Raw genomic sequence first — 22122 nt, forward strand, 5'->3', positions numbered from 1 at the left:
CTACTCCTCGTGTGAGTTTTACACAGGATGACAACACAACCAAGAAAGCCCAGAACACGCCTCCGACCAAAGAGGTGACCTATGATTTGACGGTTCTTTTGAGGGGATTCTGTGCCAACAGCCAGAGGCTTCCTCTTTCAAAGCCGTTTCAAATGTGTGACATACAGAGACAAGCCCTTGGTGGAAACAAGGCTGATGGCATGACGAGGTCCTGGGGAAATTCTTTTTCTAACTTCAGGCATGCATCAAGGTGACTTACATAGTCAACAAGTAAATAGGAAAAACTTGCAACAGTAGTAACAAAAGGTTTCTCACACACCTTGCGCAGCACCTAGCGAACTGTTATGGTCATGTGAGACAGTGGCATAAAAGTCCTGAAGGGCCTTCGCCAACGTGGTGCCCTCCGGATGTTTTGGACTACAACTCCTATCAGCCCCAGGCAGCATCTGGAGGGCTCGAAGAGGGCATGATTGCCATCCAATTCCAGTTGCCTCTTGGGGAGAGAGCTCCCTGTTGTGCTCCTCAACCCGCTCCCTGGCCCTTCCCTACCCCCCAAACAAAGAGAGATGACAGCAACAAGACCTGCCTGCTGGCTCTAGACTATACATCAGGATCTCAAGGCTATCGGATTGCTGTCAAGCTAAGTGCCGGCAATCAGAAGTTCTTGCCCTTCTGTCTTCTGCAATATCTCCCCAATCAATACGGTAATGGAGCGGGGGGGGGTGTTGGGGAGGGGGGGAGCGACGGCCGGCCCGATGCGCACACATTTAGCTCCCGTTACAGTGACATAAAACGCCCAGTTATTCCTGGGCCTAAGCAGCAACGGAGGGGGAAGGAAGACTACGGCTGAGTGCAGCTCAATGTCTAACTCCCCTTGCCGAAAAGGAACCGTCCCCTCCACCTCTATGGGCTGGTGGAGTTGCCGTGGGGATTTCGGCCATGTGGGGCTGCTCCACCCTAGACACTTTCCTTACACGGCAGCAAGCATCAGCTAAATCAGTGAGCAGGACTCAGCCAAAAAATCTGGGATCCTGTCTGCACATACAGGCACCTTGGGGAAAGTTTACATGGATTGTCAATTCCCAAGTAAATGTTTCCGTCGGAATTTGTTCAAGAGATCAAATAAAGGCTGGAGACAGAGAACCCTTTTTAAAAAAATGGAAATGGACTGCCTTCAAGTCTCACAGGGTTTTTTTTCCAATCGAAAACCTGCCAAACCTGTTTAGGCACACCGCGTGCCTCTTTCAACTGAATCCACTAAAAAAGCAAGACACTACTGTGCCTTCTTGCCAGCCTGCACCACTCTGGCCAGGTTGGAGTTAAGTTTGTGCACGCACAGACACACACAATTACTGTGTATACCTGTTGTCAGTTCCGTATGATGCATGGGACAAGGGGTGTGTATGCACTGAGAAAGGAGGGAGGGTCTGCTTCATCATAGCCTGGATACGGCAGGTAGCTTAATTATGATGAATGACTGGCCTAGACTAGCCACTACCTTGAAGTCTTTGGGAAGGCAGAGAGAAATCCAGGGATACAGAGGTTCACTGTCACAATTAATAACCCTCTCCTAGGGGCTGGGGGCCCTCTGTCAAGGCTCACGATGGCAGCCAGGGAATCTCTCTGTTGGCAGGGCAAATGTCCCTACATGGTTTGGCATGCAGCAAAACGCAGCCCTTCAAACTTACTGGAGAGGGGAGGAATGTCAACTCCGCAGGTAAAAATATTTATCTCTGTACCATAAACAGATGCTAATTTCCACAGGTTGAGCTGCTCTTAAAGGCTAGCACCTTTGAAAGGCTAGCTTAGCATTGCCTACAAAACGGTGGGCGGTAGCTTTCCAAATTGCGTGAAGTATTAGTTCCCCTCTATTTGGCACTGGTTAGGTCTCCTCTTGAGTACTGCATCCAGTTCTGGACACCACATTTTAAGAAGGATGCAGACAAACTGGAACAGGTTCAGAGGAGGGCAACAAGGATGATTAGGAGACTGGAAACAAAGCCCTATGAGGAGAGACTGAAAGAACTGGGCATGTTTAGCTTGGAGAAGAGAAGACTGAGGGGAGATATGATAGCACTCTTCAAGTACATGAAAGGTTGCCACACAGAGGAGGGCCGCAATCTTTTCTTGATCATCCCAGAGTGCAGGACACGGAATAATGGGCTCAAGTTACAGGAAGTCAGATTTCAGCTGAACAATATCCTAACTGTTAGGGCAGTACGACAATGGAACCAGTGACCTAGGGAGCTGGTTGGCTCTCCAACACTGGAGGCATTCAAGAGGCAGCTGGACAGCCAACTGTCGAGTATGCTTTAAGTTGGATTCCTGCATTGAGCAGGGGGTGGACTGGATGGCCTTATAGGCCTCTTCCAACTTTACGATTCTGTGATTCTATGATTCCAGATGGTGGACATTCCCAGCCCCAAGGTTGGAGACAGTATGTTTCTGAATACTAATTGCTGGAAACCGCAGGAGGGGAGACCGCTTTTGCACTCAGGTCCTGCTTGCGGGCTTCCCATTGGCGCATCTTGTTGGCCACAGTAAGAGCCGGATACTAGACTGGATGGGCCACTGGCATAATCCAGCAAGACTTTTCTTATGTTCTTATGGGATTGAACCCGAGGCCTTCCGCAAGCAAAACCAGATGCTCTACCACAGCCCTTCTCCTAGGCCTGTTGGTAGCTTCAGGACAAATGACAAAGTCGTTCCTTTACACACCACCACCTTGTTAGCTTATGGAATTCATTACCATGCAATGTGTTGAGGGTGGCTACTCTCAATGAACATCAGGCAGGTGATTTGGTGGCTCCTGAAAACTCCATTGTTCACTTGAGTTTCCCCCGATGGATGATCCAGCTATCTTGATACATTAAGTGGGTCTACTGATTTGTGATGTGCTTTGTACTTGTTTCATGAATGTAGTTTTACTGTTGATTTTATGCTGATCACCACCAATTTTTGTTTTTACACGTTGGCAGTATAGACATTTTTGCAAATAAAGGGAATGAAATGGCTAGAAAAGGAAAAGAATGGGGAAAACAACCGTAGCCTTCGCCAACCCAGTGCCCTCCCGATGTTTTGGACCACAACTGTTTTTGGCCCTCCCGATGTTTTGGACCGGCCGGCTGGGGCTGTTGGGAGTTGTAGTCCAAAACAACAGGAGAGTAACAGATTGGCAAAGGCTGAACTGGGGCAGCCATCAGCTACACGTCCTGCTAAGAAGTACCCATGAGCATCACAATGTTGCTGCTGCTGCTGGAGAAGGAGGACTCTTGGCTTGATCCAGTAGAGCACTTGCTATCTCCTTGTACTCAGTTTCCCAATTCTTTTCTCCAGCTTCCGGTTTCTGAGCATGCCTAGGCCACGGGAATGCCCTGCAGTGCACTCCACCACCAAAGGGAGATTTGTACAAAGGAAAGTGGCAGTGGCATCAGCAGCGGGAGAGATTGCCGTGGCCCTGTCAGACCATGACAAATGGCTCCAATTTGGAGGCCGCTTCCCACTGTCATTCTCCATCTGAAGGCCCTCCCTCTCGCCGCCAGCTGTTCTCTGCCCAGAGGCATTAGCAACACTTTGCCAAGGACAGCGGGAGCGAGTGGAACAAAGGAGCGACCTGTCTAAGCAGACACAAAACTAATTGAGGGGGTCTGAGTGCTGGCATGTCAGGGAGGTGTGCGGAGCTTTGCTGACGCACACTACTGATTCGCTCCCAGCAGCCACCTCTGATGCGTGTGTCTAGTATCACTCTGGCCTAGGGATGGGATTCGTTAGCTGGTGCCGCTTCAAAAGCATTCTGTCAACCTAGCAGGCAGCATCGATTCGAGTTAGCTCTTTGTCTGCTTTTATCGATCCAATTTTTCCTCCTCTCCAAAAATATTGACACATTCTTTCAAAATATTGATATTTTATTTCAATATTCAATATGCACAATATCAACATTCTGAAAGAGAATATCAATAAAGGAATGCAAATATCAATATTTTGAAAGAAAATATTGATAATTTGAAAGAAAATATTGTTAAATGAAAGGAAAGCAGTTCACCACTTCCTCCTCTTTCTCTGCTATGACTGAGGCTGGTCAGTTTTCATGTTAGCAATCAGAGATCGGCTGTTTCTTTTCAGAAAGGAAAACAGGAAAGCAGCTTTCAGTGCCCCTCCAACTCCTCCTAGAGTAAATGTGGGTGAGATTTGGCTTTTTTCCTTCTGTTTGGATTTTGGATTATTCGAGTGGTGGTGGGAGGGGGCGGCAGAGAGCTGTACTGCTGTGCTGTGAGAAAAAAACAGTAATATATATATATATATATATATATATTTGAGGCAATATTCAAGGGGGAAAAACAATGTGTGTGGGGGAAAGCCACTGACGTTTGGAGCAAATAGGATCGCTCCGCAAAGTTGGAGAATATATGGACCATTGAAAAATCCGCTGCTCAATCTGAATTTAGCTGAATTCTCACCATCCCTAACCTGGCCACAGGGGGGGTGCTCAGTCCCCAGGGTTAGCTTGTCTCTAGAAGGCTAAGGCCCACTCGAGCCAGTGTTCTGCTTCTAACAGATGCCAGCCAGATGCTTCTGGGAAGATCAGGAGCTGGGTGTGAGGGAGACCATCACCCTCTTTGGTCTGTCTCAGAACCTGATTCTCAGTGGCACACTGAGGCTCCATTTGGATACTGTGGCTAATAGCAGAGCTTGGAAAAGTTACTTTTTTTGAACTACAACTCCCATCAGCCCCAGCCAGCATGGCCACTGGATTGGGCTGATGGGAGTTGTAGTTCAAAAAAAGTAACTTTTCCAAGCCCTGGCTAATAGCCATTGACAGCCCTTGCCTCCATGGATTTCCCTCACCTCTGAACAAGCCGTCATAAACTGGACTTCTGCGCCAGAACTTCTACTAATAGATTCCATTTGCTCATCATGTGCAGCAAAACTACCGCCAGTCAAGTACATCCGGTGACCCTGAATTCTTACATTATGAGAGAAAGGTGCCCTTCTATTTACGATTCATAATCTCAGGGGCCTTTTTCAGCTACAGGGCCACATGCCCTCCTAACCAACCTCCTGGGGGCCACAAGGCAGTTGTGGGTGGGGCCAGAGGCAAAAGTGGGCGGAGCAACAAATGTGCATTTCATCTTTGTTCAGCATGGTAGTTTCTACACAGGCTCACACACTCCTCTCTATCCGCCATTTAAGAGGGGAAGCTGCAGGCATTACCAAAGTACAAGGAAAAAAGTTCAGCCAGGCAAAAGCACTTGGGGTGGAAAGCAGGACCAGTGAAGGGTCTGGTTGGGAGGGCGTGTGGCCCAGGGAGGGTCCCAAGGGCCAGATACCGAGGGTTGGAGGGCCACATTTGCCCCTGGGGCGCTCACCCTCCGCCCATGGCAGAATGGCCAGTGCCACTTCAGGCTGTCACTTTCAAAGGCTCCCCCACGTCAAAGGCAAAGAAACAACAAAGCTCCCTGCAAGTTGAAAAGCTACAGAGACAAAGAGGGGAAGACGCCGGTGGCGCGCTTTGCTTGCTGTCGTGCCCCCATCTGCAGCAGCTCTCCAAGGTCTCGGACAGAAAGGCTCCCCCCTGTCCCCAGCGAATGGGAGCTGCTGGAGACAGAAGCTGGCATGCTCTGCATGGAAAGCATGTGACCCCACTGTTGTCCCTAAAGAGAAGACTCCTCGAGGGACACCCAGATGTGCAAAGGGACACCTGGGAAATCGTAAGCTGGTGCTCATTGGGACTGGCAGGGCGGAAGTCCAAGAGCCAGAGCCCCCTGGGGATAGGCGGAGCCAACGACGCCTAGATTTGCCCCCATCTTCCTCTTCCTTCCCCCTGCTGAGTTCTCCAAGGGGCGGCTCTGAGAGGAAGAGGGAGGAAGATGCCACCCCCGGTCTAGCTGTAAGAAAGACGGCAGGCAGGCGGGGGTTAGCAGGGGCAGACTGAGGTTGCTGGGAAAGGCTGCAGTTGCCCTAATGGACCAGCCTCTGTTGATAATAAGTGCAACTCATTTTTCTTCTTTCTGTATCATGCATGTTCCTGAGTTCCTCTGTCATAAACCGGGTCAGACTCTCTAATATTTGAATTTCTTCCCAACCCATTCTTAAATAATTTTTTTAATAAAAGAAAATGCATTAGGATACAGCATTTATACCTTGGTTAACAAATCTTCCAGGAAAGAAGCTCCTTTTAACACAGTTTTCTTTGGGTGGGGGTGGGGATAGGGACGCACACTCTGACATAGTCAGAATGTGGCTCCTTGTCTACTGGATTGCCGCTGCTGCAGGCAGTTCTCTCACACGTGGCGGGAATGGCACTCCTTGCAGGTTGGCACAGGCGCCTCCGCAGTAAACAGTACTTCGGGTGCCCTGGAAGCACTGTTTATTGCAGACGTATCTGCTCGAGTGTAGGGGAGGGTGGCAGAGAGAGAGAGAGAGCGCAAGCACAGGGTGGTGACGGTGGCTGCCCCTTGCCTGCTTGCTCGAGTATATGGAGAAGAGAACTGTGCTCAGAGCTTCAGACTGCTATAGCAAGATGCTACATCATAAATGAAAAAAGGCAAGGCAGGTATTCCTGGATGCATTTTGGAGAAACCTTCAAGTGGTCTGTATGCAAGGCTTACCTGACCTGGTTGTTTCATTTCAGACATGCATATTGTTACTTGTTTATTATTATTATACTAGCATGTTGTTAGTTATTTTGAATAAAAGAATTTGCTGAATAACTACTCTTCTTTTTTGTGGCGTAGGGACCTATCCCTGTTCTTTCCATGTTATTCCTACCTCTGGTACCAAAGTTTCTGTTAAAGAAGTAATGTCCGGGAATGCATGTACTTCGTTTACTGAGATATTACTGTACTTCATCTTATTCATTATGCAGCTCAAGAGCAGACCAGAGCTTTAAACATTCTAACCAGAGCTGACTTACAGATGATCTCCCACAAAGCTTATCTTGCTTGTCTTATCTGCCATGAGGCAGCACATCAAAATGCCACCAGAACATTCTCAAGGGACTGGGCAGCGTGCCTACCTTGGGTAAGCGCTCCGGATCACCAGGGTGCCGTGGAATCACTTTCTGCAAGCGCTGGAACCCGTAGTCAATGGTTGGCTCGTTCAAGGCTGTGGGTGAAGAGAGGGAGGGATGGGGTTAGAATCCAGTGATCTGGCGTTGTAGTGAGAGTCAAAGGAACCTCAAGAGGATTTAACCCTGTGACTTCTCCTGTAAAACTGACTCTTTTTATACTGAACCACTGAGATGGGCATGTGATAACTGTTCCATCAGGCTATAGCAATTAATTTTTAATTGTAAATTTAACAAAAGGGGACAAGGAAAAAGGATGATGATGATGACAGACAGTTAGATAGAATTGAAAGGAAAAAATATTGTAATAAAAAAACACCATCTGTTCACATGATGGATACAATGACCATCAGTACACCCATCCTGTTAAACATGCACGTTAATATAAGCCCTCCAGATGTCCCAAGAGGTATCCCACATGAAATTGACATCTATAAGAAGTATGTTCAGATCTAACCAGGGCAGTGAGGTCCTCAGACCATTGCATGATAGCGAGTGGGTGTTTATCCTTCCAGGGTCAAAGTCTCTTAGTGACCATAAGGGCTTGCAAAACCTCTTTGGTTGTCCTGCTGTAAACTTCATACTACAGTAATATAATTTAAAAGTACATAAATATCAGGGATTTTGCCAATACACGATACGGACAACCATTACAGACCAAAAAGAGTGTATCACAAGACAAGCCCACACTATATGTGAGCAGTGTCTTCCTATATAGGCACTGTGGAGTCCGGTGTCCCTGAAATATTAATTTCGGCTGGATCGATGTCAATGTCAAATCTAAGGAAACATTCGGTATAGCCACCAAGCTATAGTAGAGGGAGAGCTGGCCCTATACGGCCTCCTTCATCGGCTCTGCCGAAAGACCGTCTCCATCAGGCTTCTCCCTCAATGAATAGCAGCCTTTCCATCAGGTTGCAGAATATGGGGTGGGGGGAGGGGACAGATGGACCTGAGCGGCCTCTCCATTGGCTCAGCTGATGCACCAGCAGCTCTTGGCTCCTGCTCTCCTTGAACTCTTTTCATTCCAGCTGGTCATGACAAGAACTCTGTAACTAAAAACTAGTGCCTGTTTGTGTTTCCCCCTCCTCTGTCCCAATCACTTTTCCTTTTGTGTCGCGTCTTTTAGACTATAAACGTGAGGGCAGGGGTTGTCTTATTATGGATATCTGTAATCCATTTCAGGGTGTGTGTGCGTTTCTTTCGGCTGAAGAGTTGGGTAAACTGCTTTAAATAAAACAAATGGATGGATAGTTAAGCAAACTGGGGCTGTGTGTGTTTCTACACAAGCACAACACAAGGATGGGCTCTGCTACAACCAATCCCGCGGATTTCACTTCTTCAGTTTTTTTTTAAAAAACATTTACTAGCCATTTAGGGGTACCAAAAATAGTCTTGTGACCAAAATTAGTCTTGTGACTCCCGGAGGTTTGGATCAAGGGGCCCTTTCAAAGGTTTAGGGATGGTACAGCGTAGCTATAGAACAAATTAACCCAGAATAAGAAAGTATCTGCGGTTTGGTGCACCTCTCCATCCATCCACCCACCCACCCATCCATCCGACTTATATCCTGCCCTTTCTCCCAGTAGAACTCTTACAATTCTGTGACTTTTGGGGATTTTTTCTCTTACAATTCCCTTAACTTTTTGGGATTTCCCCCCCTTTCTTCCCCTCAAAGGTGCAGAGTTCACACAGTTCTTCTGTCTTGGCTTCATACACTCCTCATCTCATCCAACTCCCTTCTCAGATTCACAGAACGCAACCGTGGCATCCACCTCTAATCTCAGGTGTGGGAGTGGCATTTTTCAACCTTTCTTACCCTAAGGAACCACCTACCCAGGAACGTGGCTGCCAAGGAACCCCTGCACACTGCAAGGGATTCTGGGAAGTGTTCTATGTTCAGCACTCGGATCATTTGACGTGTGCTGGCATGGCCTCACTGTCATTCTGCATGAATTGGCAATGTACCCCACCCCGAACGACACACCCAAGACACTGCAGGTCAGTGATGGAGAACAAGCTCTCTCTGAGGGCAAGGTGCCTGACATTACTGATCTAGTCACTGAGGTATCCCCAGTGAGCACCTGAGGACTCTCAAGATTCCCCGGCATGCGGCTTGAGAATCACTGTGGGGCCAACACTCCCACCTCTTGCGCTCAGGACCTGCCTGTGGGCTTTCCATTGGGGCATCCGGTAGCCCACTATGAGAACAGGATGCAGCACTACATGGGCTGCTTTGGCCTGATCCAGCAGGCTCTCCTGATGTTCATCTTCCCATATGAGCCTATCTGAGTCCTGAGATCACTGGGGGAGGCCCTTCTCTTGGTCCAGCCACCCTCACAGGCACGTCTGGTGGGAATATGGGAAAGAACTTTCTTGGTGCTTGCCCCCAGACTCCGGAACTCCCTTCCTAGGGAGGTTAGACAGGCTCCCTCCCTGCTGTCCTTTTATCGGCAGGTGAAGACTTTCCTGCTCCGACAGGCTTTGGGGAACTGACTGCAAGGGCTATTAAACAGGGTGCTGTTTTTACTGATTGTTTTTTTTAAAAAAGCTATGTTTTAAATGGTTTTAGTTTTATAGTTAGTTTACATTTTAATTGTAACTTATGTTTTATTTATATACTTTTAACTGAATTTGTTTTAATTTTTGTAAGCCACCTTGAGTCCCAGTTCTGGGGAAAAGGTGGGGTATAAATGATTATGATGATAATAATAAATAGTTTATCTCTGCACTGTGTGAAAAAGGACTTCCTTTTGTCTGTCCTGAGTCTTCCACCCTTCGCCTTCACTGGATGCTCTCTTGAGCCCGGGTAGAAGTGCCAAAAGCAGACCTTTGTCCTGTCCTCGTGCAGGTTGCCTTCTGGGACATCGCAGTGCTGACTGATGGCTGAAGGGGGCTGCTAATGGTAAACCCGAAGATCGCTCATGAAATAATGTTTTTAACTGTAATTGTATTCTGGAATTTTTAAACAGTTTTTAGCATGTTTTTCTGTTTCTCGTGACATTTCTCCCTTTGTTTACATTTGCTGCCTTGGGCTCCTTATAAATTCAATTAAATTCACCCTGTCCCTTCTACGTGCACAGAGAGAGGCAGGGACATCCCTGCCCCCCCATAACCTGTCTGTCATCCAGCAAGCACACACTCCTTCCCTCCCCCCCCTGAGATTGGCGTGCTTCATTACTGTGCTGAGATGAAGATAGATTGCCTGATTTAGCGTAAACATATGCTGCAATTCCAGTTCTGGGCAGCGTTCGTGCAGCAGTAATTGGTATTGATTTTCTCCCTGCTCCTCTTGGTAGGCCTTTCACAGGCCAGAGCACACGGGATTAACCATGCAACAAGGGGGAGGGGAGTGTGAGTGGGGGACACATACGCTGCCGCTCTGGGCACCGATGAGGATGGGGCAGAAACTGTCTTGACAGCTCTGCCATTCTCTGTCCAGCCGCACAATGCATGAAGGGCAGTGCCAACGCATAGCTCTGATCATCCAAGAGGTACGGAGTGATTCATACGGCCGGCCCTGCCATCGGGGAACTGGTACAATAAGTTATTAAGAGCTTGGTCAGGTACAGCGTTGGGCTGCTTCTTGCCAGGGACATGGCTAGCAGGTGGGTGTACGAGTTGCACCAACCCTCTCAGGACTTTCAAGATCCATTCCCTGAAGTAACAGGGTTTTTTTTTTAAAAAAAAGGTAAGTCCATCAAGCTAAATGGAGCCTACTTTCCAGAGGCAGGAAATCCTCACAGAGCTTCTGTGCAGCAATAGAGCGCTTGCTTTGCAGGCAGACGGTCCCAGGTATCTGGCATCTCCAGGTAAGGCTGTGAGAGACTCCTTGTCTGCAGAGCTGCTGCCAGTCAGTACAGACAATACTGAGCTAGATGGATGGTTGCTTGACCTTGGCTTAAGGCCGCTTCCCATGTCCCTCTGAGTTCCAAGTGCTGCCTTTAGTTTACAACTCTGCTGATCTCTAACGTATGTTGTGTGGTTCCCACCTTGGGGGTTGCCACAACAGTGGTCCACCATGAACATCTGGCCTAATATGCTCCCCTGGGGGCGAAGGCACACAGACCATCACCACTCCTTTGGAGAGTAATGATATGCACCAACAGGGGAAGCACAACTTACTTGGATTTCCTGTTCACACATCGTTTGAGAACAACTAAAGGCTCCCCCATCACCTGTTTATTGAGCATTCAGCCTAATTTGCCTGCACAAAACTTACATGCAGGTTAGACTATGCCTGGTCTTTACTGAGCATTAATCCCGATTCACGTGCAGGGTGTTTATACATCTCCCCATTAATCATTCATAGAATCACAGAATAGTAGAGTTGGAAGGGGCCTATAAGGCCATTAAGTCCAACCCCCTGCTCAATGCAGGAATCCAAATCAAAGCATTCCCGACAGATGGCTGTCTAGCTGCCTCTTGAATGCCTCCAGTGTCGGAGAGCCCACCACCTCCCTAGGTAATGGGTTCCATTGTCGTATGGCTCTAACAGTTAGGAAGTTTTTCCTGATGTCCAGTCGAAATCTCGCTTCCTGTAACTTGAGCCCATTATTCCGTGTCCTGGACTCTGGGAAGATTGAGAACAGATCCCGGCCCTCCTCTATGTGACAATCTTCCATGTACTTGAAGAGTGCTATCATATCTCCCCTCAGTCTTCTCTTCTCCCGGCTAAACATGCCCAGTTCTTTCAGTCTAGCCTCATAGGGCTTGCTTTCCAGTCCCCTGATCATCTTTGTTGCCCTCCTCTGAACCCATTCCAGTTTGTCTGCATCCTTCTTGAAGTGCGGAGACCAGAACTCGACGCAGTACTCAAGATGAGGCCTAACCAGTGCTGAATAGAGGGGAACTAGTACTTCATGCGATTTGGAAACTATACTTCTGTTAATGCAGCCTAAAATAGCATTTGCCTTTTTTGCAGCCACATCGCAATGTTGGCTCATATTCAGCTTGTGATCAACAATTCCAAGATCCTTCTCACATGTCGTATTGCTGAGCCAAGTATCCCCATCTTATAACTGTGCATTAGGTTTCTTTTTCCTAAGTGCAGAACTTTGCATTTATCCCTGTTGAATTTCATTCTGTTGTTTTCAGCCCAATGCTCCAGCCTATCAAGGTCCCTTTGAATTTTGTTTCTGTCTTCCACTGTATTAGCTGTGCCCCACAATTTTGTATCATCTGCAAATTTGATAAGCATGCTCTCTACCTCCTCATCCAAGTTGTTAATAAAATTGTTGAAGAGCACTGGGCCCAGGACCGAGCCCTGTGGTACCCCACTTGTCACTTCTGCCCAGCTTGAGAAGGAACCATTGATAAGCACTCTTTGAGTACGATTCTGGAGCCAACTGTGGATCCAACTGGTAGTTGTTCCATCCATCCATTCACTCACTCCACACTTTTTAGTGCATTTCTCCATCACTTTCCTAGATAAAACGTTCTTTTTTAAAAAAACAAAAGTGGGCTTGTTGTGCTGGGGTGACAGAGCACTTTAATATTGTCCTGTGCAGTGGTGAGGCTGGGGACAAAACTCAGGCTTTAGGAACACAGAAGTCTGACGCTGCTTCAGCAAGAAACAAACTGAGCCTGAGCCTTATATAGCAGCAGTAGCCATTGCATCCTAACTGTTAGCTTTGCCCACACTGGAAGGCGCTGCTTTAATCATTTGGAAAGGAACTGAAAATGAAACCGCTGATATCATAATGCCGCTATACAAATCTATGGTGCAACCACATCTGGAAAACTGTGTATGGTTCTGGTCGCCTCCTCTCAGAAAGGATATTGCAGGAGTTGGAAAAGGTTCAGAAAAGGGCTACCAGGATGATCAAGGGGATGGAGCGACTCCCCTGGGAGGAAAGCTTGCAGCATTTGGGGCTTTTTAGCTTAGAGAAAAGGCGAGTCAGAGGGTGACATGGCAGAAGTGTCTAAAATGATGCACGGCACAGAGCAAGCAGGAAGGAGAAGCTTTTCTCCCTCTCACAAGACTAGGACATCCAACGAAGGAGAAAGTTGGAAGATTCAGGACAGACAAAAGAAAGTCCCTCTTCACACAGTGCTTAGTTAAACTATGGAATTCGCTCCCACAAGAGGCAGTGATGGCTTTAAAAAAAGGGTTTAGACAAACTCATGCAGGATATGTCTATCGGTGGCGACCAGCCATTATGGCTATGCTCTGCCTCCATGGTCGAATCTATGTTAAAAAATAAAGTTTTAAATAAGTTTCTATCCCTTAAGGCTGCAAACGATTTTCCAGCTGTGTGGGCTGCCAGAAGATGGCTGAGGCAGGATTGCCAGGAGCCACGAGGTTAGGGTTGTCAGGTCCATGGCCTGATCCTGTATCTTTAGGAGAAGAGAAGGTCAGGCATGTGCAGGTGTTCTTGCAACATTGTAACGGGAAGAACCACAAGGTGGAATTCTCCCTCCCCCCTCCACAACTTTTAAAGATACAGAAGACCTCTTGGTTGCCAGGCCCAGCCTCCACAAGGTCTTTTGTATCTTTCAAAGTTGTGCAGGGGGAAGGGAGAATTCCACCTTGTGGTTTTTCCCATTACAGGGTTGCAAGAACACCTGCACTTGGCTGACTTTCTCTTCTCCTAAAGATACAGGATCAGTTTCAGGCCATGGACCTGGCAACCCTATGTGGAACACAGTAGTGCAGTGCCAAATTCAGTAGTGCAGGGTCCCTTCGTGATAGTCACAGCCACACCCTCTCCCATCTTTTTTTTTTTAGCTGCTGAGTTAAGAATGAGATCTTTGTTAATGTCTTCTCCCACAACAACAAACGTCCCTAGGAGCCAATAAGCATGAAAGGGGAGAGTGTTAGCTATTAAGAAGAGTCTTCTTCGTGGATGACTCACCTCCTTTCACTCTGATTGGCTCCAATCAGCAGGAATGGACAAGGAAGCACATTAAAAGATGTCTTGGTGGCTAACACACTCCCCTTTCAGGGTCATAGGATGCTGGAGACATAGAGCCCCTGCTGGGACCCTGTCCCCAAAAAGTAAAGGGTCTAAGACCCCAGTCCTGAGACCCCTGACCACTACACCCCTGAGAAGATCCAATCCAGAAGCAATTCTGTTGGAAGGGGCCTATAAGGCCATCGAGTCCAACCCCCTGCTCAGTGCAGAAATCCAAATTAAAGCATCCCTGACAGGTGGACTGCCTGCACCCTTACTATCCTACCTGCACTTTAGGATTTGCTTCAGAGGCCCTCCTTGTGTGCCCAATCCTTGGGTTGGTAAGGTGAGTGCCCAATGGGGAGAGGTCCTTCTATATGCTGTTCCCTCTCCCGCTGGACCTGCACTAAATCTCTGTGCTACAGATTTTTCAGAAGGCCCTGAAGCATAACTTTTTTCCCAACTGGCCTTCCAGGCACAGTGCTTGTTAGCTGGGTGTTGGAGGCCTGAGTCAATTATGTTCTCTCCAGTCCTCTATTTTTCATGTTTAATATGTTCTTAAACCTTCTTTTAAAAAATGTTTTTAATCGTAGATGATCTTTTTATTTTTAAGAAATGTTTTTAAAGATGTTTTGTTTTAATGTATTTTAAAGTTTGTTTTTAAGATGTTTTAAAGTTTTTAGTGCTTTTGTTTGCCGCCCTGGGCTCCTGCTGGGAGGAAGGGTAGGATATAAGTCAAATAATAATAATAATAATAATAATAATAATAAAATGTTAAATGCTGTTTTGTTCAGTGTTCTGAAGTTTTACATTTTGCACCATTTTATTTGTACCATTTTAAATTCTGTATTCTTTCCTTATCTTTTGTTTTGCTTGCAAGCTGCTTTGGACAGGCCAAAAGCCCAGAAAAGCGGCTTCAACATATATATTTTTTAAAAATAATAATGAATAAATAAAGTGCTTGTTTCCTTTTTGGAAGCAAGCCTGCTTCCTAGCAAAAGACCTTGTGGGAGAGGAAGCGGACATTCTGCATGAGTCCAGTGTAACCCTTGCTTGGCTGCTGGTCCTGCATCCGCTGACAGGCAGAGTCAAGAAGAGGGAAAGCCACATGAAGTTCCAGGAAGCCAGATTTCGACTGGACATCAGGAAAAACTTCCTAACTGTTAGAGCCATACGACAATGGAACCAATGACCTAGAGAGGTAGTGGGCTCTCCGACACTGGAGGCATTCAAGAGGCAGCTGGACAGCCATCTGTCGGTAATGCTTTGATTTGGATTCCTCCATTGAGCAGGGAGTTGGACTTGATGGCCTTATAGGCCCCTTCCAACTCTTCTATTCTATGATTCTATGATGGAGTGGCCAGAGCTGACTTACATGTGGAGGGGGGGCATGGGGGGTGGTACCTGCGCATCTCCAGTTGAGCCCACAGCTTTATGCCTTGACCTTCCACCGACTGAGGGGCTACGAGTAAAAGCACCAGCTTTTTCAAGGTGCATGCATTATTTATTGAAAATATTTCAATGATGACACTGGCTGCGTACACGTTACCAGCTTAAAAACCACCTTAAAAACGCAGCTACAGCTGTGGGCACACGAGTCACTTGAAAAGGGAGGTGTGGCTAGCCGAGGGCAGAGTCATTTCAAAACGCAGCCGGAAAAACCATTCTGGCTGCATTTTGAAGTGACTCTGCCCTCGGCTGGCCACACCTCCCCTCCCCACTGCTGACTTCAGACCTTTCAGGACTGCCCACAGCAAAGCTTTGGGTCAATCACGGTCTCTGCGTGAGCCTAGAGGAAAGCATTTCCATTGGCCACACCTGGAGGGATAATGGGTTGATTTACCAATCAGTTGCAAAACTGAAGCTGAATTTTAAAAAAACACAGAGACGCGATCTGATCCATCCAGGTTTTACAGTAAAAAGGGGCAGAGTTTGACTAATGTCATGTGCCCTTTTTTAGAAAAAAAAAGGTGGAGATGCACTGGAACTGGCTCAACAGTGTGTTGCCACTTAGATCATTCTGTTTCTCAGTTCGGATCAAAGCTGGTTTGGGAAAGAATGCATCAAATGCAGTATTTCATAAGAGACTACAGGATAGACATGGATAGTGCAAACCACTTCCCAAATTAGTGAAGGGAGGGTGCATTTCCACGTTCATTTTCTTATTGCAGAAAGTCCAGTCTTTTGGGGAACGTGGGTTTATTGCACCAGACCTCCTCCTCAACTATCATCATGCAATCTGGATTGGCTGGCATCGTGCTTGAATCCAACCCAAAAAGAGTGACGGAAGTCTGGAAGCGCCCTGAGAAATAAATCCCCTACCTTGCCTCATCCTAGCCCTGCCTTCCCCCAGCCCCACCTTTCATCCACAGCTGCCTTGAAACTTAACTGAAACGCTGGGTTGAAAAGCAGAGCAAGGTTTGGGGTATGTGTGTGTGGGTCTTTATCAATCGCCTTCTCTGCCTGTTCCCATCCCTCTTCTTACTTGGTGTGCCAAGACTCCTCCACAGTGGGTCGATATTCATAGATAATTCATGAAATGGAAATGGAGGAGATGGGGGGCGGGAGAGAGGGATCCCCCCCAACAATTAGCATGGCAAAAAGATCAGAGGTCCTCTTTACTCCCAAGAGAGTTATAGGCAATGTGCGTGTGCACCCTGTTCCTCTCTGAACATAATGTATTCCTCTCTCTGTCTTCATCAGCTTCCCTCCACATGCTGGCTTCTGCATTTATCCCTCTGCCTGTCTTTCTGTTCCCTGTCAGTCCCTGCATTCTACAGCCCAAAAGCTGGAGAGCACCAGATGGTCCTGCTCAAAGTCAGGCCCATCCATGTGCTGCCACCACTGCAGCCCAGGTCTAAAGGTGCCACTATCAGACCTCAAGCGAACCCCGGAGATGATTTGCTGAGCCACAGCCAAGGCTCCTTTCTATGACGCAATTCCACAATTGAACTGGGCACAGAGTTCAAGTGTGCAAAGGTAAGTTTGACAGCATGTGGGCATTGGTCAGTGAAAACACAGATATCTCCTACACACATACACTTTTCACGGGTCTAAGGGATGAGTTCCATGTCTCATTCTCCTACTTTCCCCTCCCCAGTAGCAGAGGAAACTGGACAAATTCCGAAAAATAAGCAAACAATTGCAAATGAGCCTAATTAGCATAAATTATGTGGCCTGGTTGCAGATTGGTGCATAGCATATATACCCTGCAATGGCATGAACATTTGACAAGACACCCACTCCATGGAAAGGGGTCTCGGGGGCCCTCTCTCCAGGTGATGCACCAATGAGGTCTGGGGAAATGTCCCTTCCTCATCCCCAAAACAGGAAACAGTCAGAATCAAATACAAATGAAAGAGAAAGCAGAGGAGAAAATAGGTGTGTGCAAGACGGGGGTGGTGTGAGGCTACGGATGACTCTGAACATAAAAATGTGAAGTCGATGTGTAGTAGTGTGGCAGAAAACCAGTGGAAAAACTTATCAGGTGCCCCTGGAGCTTGGAGAGCAGGATGAGCAAAATTGATGCACATTGCCAGTGCCACCAACTGTGGTATGGAGAAAGGGACACCTGGGCAGATGGCTACCCCCCCACGTCTCAACAGTATACTCAGAAACTGAAGCTGGAGGCCCCAGGGCCAAATCCCCCCTCCTACTTGCTCCCTTTGCCTCAGTTGCCAACTCAGATGCAAGAGAAAGGGATGGAGGGAATAATGACTTAGCTCAGGGACCTGTTGGGAGTCCACTTTGGCACTTCAGCACCTTGGACAGCTCCTTCAAAGTTCAGACTAAAACCTGGGGTGGATTCACTGCCCTATTGACATCGGGGCCAGCAGTCTCTGCTGGTGATGTCTGTGTGTGGGTGCCTCTCCAAACTCCCCCTCCAAGCGGCCCCACCACAAGGCTAGTTGCTAATGAAGGCGGAATGCACCTTCGATATATCCAGGAATCTTACAGGATGCCCAGCCCCTCGCCTGACACAGCAATGGGAGTAGCTCCGTCATTCCACAGTGGGGCTGGAAGCAACAAAAGCCACACAGGACTGCGTGCCTTCTGGGTAGTGGCAGAGGCCAAGAAGCTCTCCTTGGACCCCCTCCACAAAATAAATAACAAAACAACCCTCTCACCAGTGTAGACAAAGCGTCCTGGTGCACCTTTGCAGAACTGCTTTGATTTGTAGGACAGCGTCACTTCCACCACTCCAGGGATGTGCCTAGGTGGAGTCTGCACACGGATTGCGTGTGGCGTGATGAGCTGTTAAGAGAGGTGGAAAGACATGGTGGGGGTGGCGAATGCAGTTATTTGGAAGCAGGCGAAACTGCACAGCAAGGGGGGAGATCAATGGCAATTGCTTTGCGCACACACACGTGCGCGCGCACATACTCCTCTAGGTGAGTGGTCTGACTTGTCCGTTCCCCTTTGCTACGGCCCCAGAGCCAACAGCAATCAAGCCTCAGGCTGCATCTGCACTATACATTTAAAGCAGTATTTTACCACGTTAAACAGTCAGGGCTCCCCCCGAAGAATCCTGGGAACTGTAGTTTGTTAAGCTTGCTGGGAGTTGTTAGGAGACATTTCCTTGCACAGGGCTACAATTCACACAGTTCCCTGGGAAGAGAATCACAGAATAGTTGAGTTGGAAGGGGCCTATAAGGCCATCATGTCCAAGCCCCTGCTCAATGCAGGAATCCAAATCAAAGCATTCCCGACAGATGGCTGTCCAGCTGCCTCTTGAATGCCTCCAGTGTCGGAGAGCCCACTACCTCTCTAGGTAATTGGTTCCATTGTCGTATGGCTCTAACAGTTAGGAAGTTTTTCCTAATGTCCAATTGAAATCTGGCTTCCTGCAGCTTGAGCCCATTATTCCGGGTCCTGCACTCTGGGATGATCTAGAAGAGATCCCGGCCCTCCTCTGTGTGGCAACCTTTCATGTACTTGAAGAGTGCTATCATATCTCCCCTCAGTCTTCTCTTCTCCAGGCTAAACATGCCCAGTTCTTTCAGTCTCTCCTCATAGGGCTTTTTTCCAGTCCCCTGATCATTCTTGTTGCCCTCCTTTGAACCCGTTCCAGTTTGTCTGCATCCTTCTTGAAGTGCGGAGACCAGAACTGGACACAGTACTCAAGATGAGGCATAACCAGTGCTGAATAGAGGGAAACTAATACCTCACGTGATTTGGAAATGAGGAGAGATGGATTGCTAAGCTACTCTGGGAGCCACTCTCACTCACCCTTAACCAATTACAGTTCCCAGGATTCTTTAAAAGCCTTGACTTTTTAAAATGGTACAAAAAGTGCTTTAAATGTACAGTGCGGATAGCGCCTCAGAGTCGGAGGCTGCGGAACCCCCAGCTAAGGAGCCAAGCCACGTATTGAGCCCTGAGCTCTGTTGCTGGAGACTGGGAGACTACTGAGCCTGAAGGTGATAGACAGGAGCCCCCAGAAGAACCTCCTGCACCACCAGGCCCCATAGGGCCTGAGCCGGGGCCCTCTCCTGAAGAACCAAGTAGCCTCCCATGGAACTGCACCAGTCTGGGAGCACGGGAGGCTATGGAACGGAGGAGGAGTGCCTGTCTTTGGGTCAGGGGGCTGGCCTTTGCAGAACCCGAAATTATCCACAAGGGAGGCAGTGCCTGAGAGGGGTAGTCTGTGGGTGGGAGGGCAGAGGCTCAAAAAGGCACAGTCTGCTTTCGGCTTGTTCCTCTGGGACAAGTTGCTCCCTTGGAGCTATCCAGAGCTACCCACAGACCATGCAACTCCTCATCTGCTCCAGACCGGAACAGGGCAGCCTTGCTCCGAGTGCTGCTTATTTCCCAGCCCTCCCCCTTCCCTGAAATGCCTCTCCCTCTCGCTAGTCCAGCCACCAACCATAGCCTGGCGCACCATGCAACCACACACCGGCCCTTTTTCCACGCCAAACTGAGATTGGTTCAATACCACTTTTAACTGCCGTGGCTTCCCCCAGAGAATCCTGGGAAATACAGCTTGGCAAGGCAGCTCGGAATGCTCCGTTACGGAGATCGGTAGTCTCCCCTTGCAGAGCTGCAGCTCCCCAGGGAAGAGGGAGGGTTTGTCTGGCGAGTTTTAAGTCTTCAGAGTGGATATGCCGCCCCTCGCCGACACTCACCTCGCTCCAGACCAGCATGGTGCCAAAGACCACCTGCAGCCCGTCGAAGAAGTTGTCCCCGATGACGATGACGGTGGCACCGCCCGTTGTCCAGCCTTCGCTGGGACTGATGGCTTTGATGCATGGGGTGGCAGCTTCAGGTGGGGAGGGGAGAGACAAGGAGAGACTGGGGTGAGTGAGCACCGGAGGAGGAGATCACTGCAACAAGGAAAAGTGAGCAGTGATGGGGGCACAGAGGAGGTCATGCACATCATGGCTGGAAGTAGGCACAAAACAGGCAAGGCGATGGCTTCAGAGCTACACATGAGCCAGTGCCACACAGATGGATGGGGAAAATGCAAAGATAACGGATGATTCTGCAAAATGTGAGGGAAGGGTGGTCTTGCTTCCTCAGTTAGGATTTCAAAGACCGTCCAAACATCATAGCAGCTATGAGGTGCCGGGCTCGCAGAGTTCAGCTCGGAGCAGGAAGAACCATGTTCAAATCTGCCACTGCTATCCTTCAGGCGATCCTGCCTCACAGGGTTGTTATGAACATATAAAAAGAGGGATGGTAGAGCCATGCACACCGCATGGAAGAAGAGTGGGACAAAACCACAATAAATAAAGAGTGGGAGGGTCATTTTGTGAGCCAGAACCACCCTGCCACATGGGAGGAACGGCTTCTTTGAATGTCGGATCCTCCCCACAGGTGGAAAGCTAACATATCAGGGCGATGGTAAGGCTGGAAGGCATCTCCCCCTGACACAATGAGGTTTCTACTTGTAGAAACTGAGAGGCATGCAGGTGTTGAGCCCTATTTAAAATACGGGAACAAACAGAAATCCCAAAAGCTGTCTTGTGCACTCCTGTACTGAGGCCAAATATTAGGAGAGGCCCAGAGGCCCCCAAATAATAATAACAATAAATGTTGAAGAATAACAATCATATATTCCACTGATGTTACAGTTGGTATCTGAAAGTCTTTTGCCAGACGTTAGAGAACCTGCAAGGACCTCTAGATATTACAGTGATTTTGTTTCTAGGGCTAAAATCCGTCTGTGCCCTATAATGGGGACCTACGAGACTTGATTGAGAAATAGCGAACATGTAAGAATGATACCTTGTCGACAGAAAGGTTCTCTGATTTAGACGATTAATTATCTGCCTTTAAAAACCAATCAGTCGAACAATTAAATGTAAACTCATCTGCATATTACCAGCTCTTCAATAAAATGTGTCTTTTTGAGACATTAAGGTCATCACATCCACAAGTTACATCGCTTGCTGTGCAAAGAAAGGAGTATTTTTCTGGAATATTTTTCTTCTCTTTTGTTTGCCATGTTAGTAAGACATCACAACCAAAACAGAGTCAAAAACATAACAAGGGCTCTTTTAGCTTGCCAATTAAAACTTGCCCTCTCACCAAAAAATTGACCTACATTAGCTCAGGGAGGGGAACATCACGCCCAGGGGTCAAATGGGGTCCTCCAGGCTACCCCTTATCCTTAGCCACTCTCCCTGCCCTCAGGTCACACCCCTCACTAGCCCTCCTTTGCAACCTCCTTCAGCGTTTGTGCCTCCCTGCAATGTGCCCTTGAACTCCGCAGATGCTTCTTGCTTGCCCGGGGGGAGGTCAGAGAAGGGCGTCCGAGTGTTTGTAAATCTACCCTACTGTATAAAGGTAACATTTACATCTGTTGCTCCGCCCATTTTTGCCTCTGTCCCTGCCCAACACTGGCCCCCAGAAGGTTGCCTGCAAGGAAATGTGGCCCTAGAGCTGAAAAGGGGTCCTTGGCTCAGATTTAGCTGATTCTCAACTGAAATGCTTAATGACGGCAGTCCCACTTCTCACATGACTTTTGGAGAAATAGGGACTTTTTAGTGATTTATGACAAGGCAGAGCGCATGGGCAGGCCATCCCCACCACGCCCTGCTCGTGGGCTTCTCGGGAGTGGCACCTGTTAGCTGTGGTAAAAAGCTTGAGGCTGGACTAGACGGCCTTTGGTCTAATCCAGCTGCCAGGCTCTACTTACTTCTTCCACCTGAGTCATGG

At 48.1% G+C, this 22122-nt stretch overlaps 1 protein-coding gene across 4 annotated transcripts in view; it reads right to left on the minus strand.

The window, feature by feature from the left end:
- Positions 1-22122, minus strand: part of LOC133363905 (transcription factor COE3-like) — a 119826-nt gene that overhangs the window by 17407 nt on the left and 80297 nt on the right. For all 4 annotated transcript variants that reach the window (XM_061583619.1, XM_061583618.1, XM_061583616.1 and 1 more), the window contains 3 exons: positions 20088-20221; positions 18090-18216; positions 7016-7104 (listed from right to left, as the gene is read on the minus strand). In XM_061583619.1, coding sequence (XP_061439603.1) covers positions 7016-7104; positions 18090-18216; positions 20088-20221 — 350 coding nt within the window. The remainder of the gene's footprint in view (positions 1-7015; positions 7105-18089; positions 18217-20087; positions 20222-22122) is intronic.

This window comes from Rhineura floridana, chromosome 9 (assembly GCF_030035675.1).
Source record: "Rhineura floridana isolate rRhiFlo1 chromosome 9, rRhiFlo1.hap2, whole genome shotgun sequence".
Classification (NCBI taxonomy): Eukaryota; Metazoa; Chordata; class Lepidosauria; order Squamata; family Rhineuridae; genus Rhineura; species Rhineura floridana.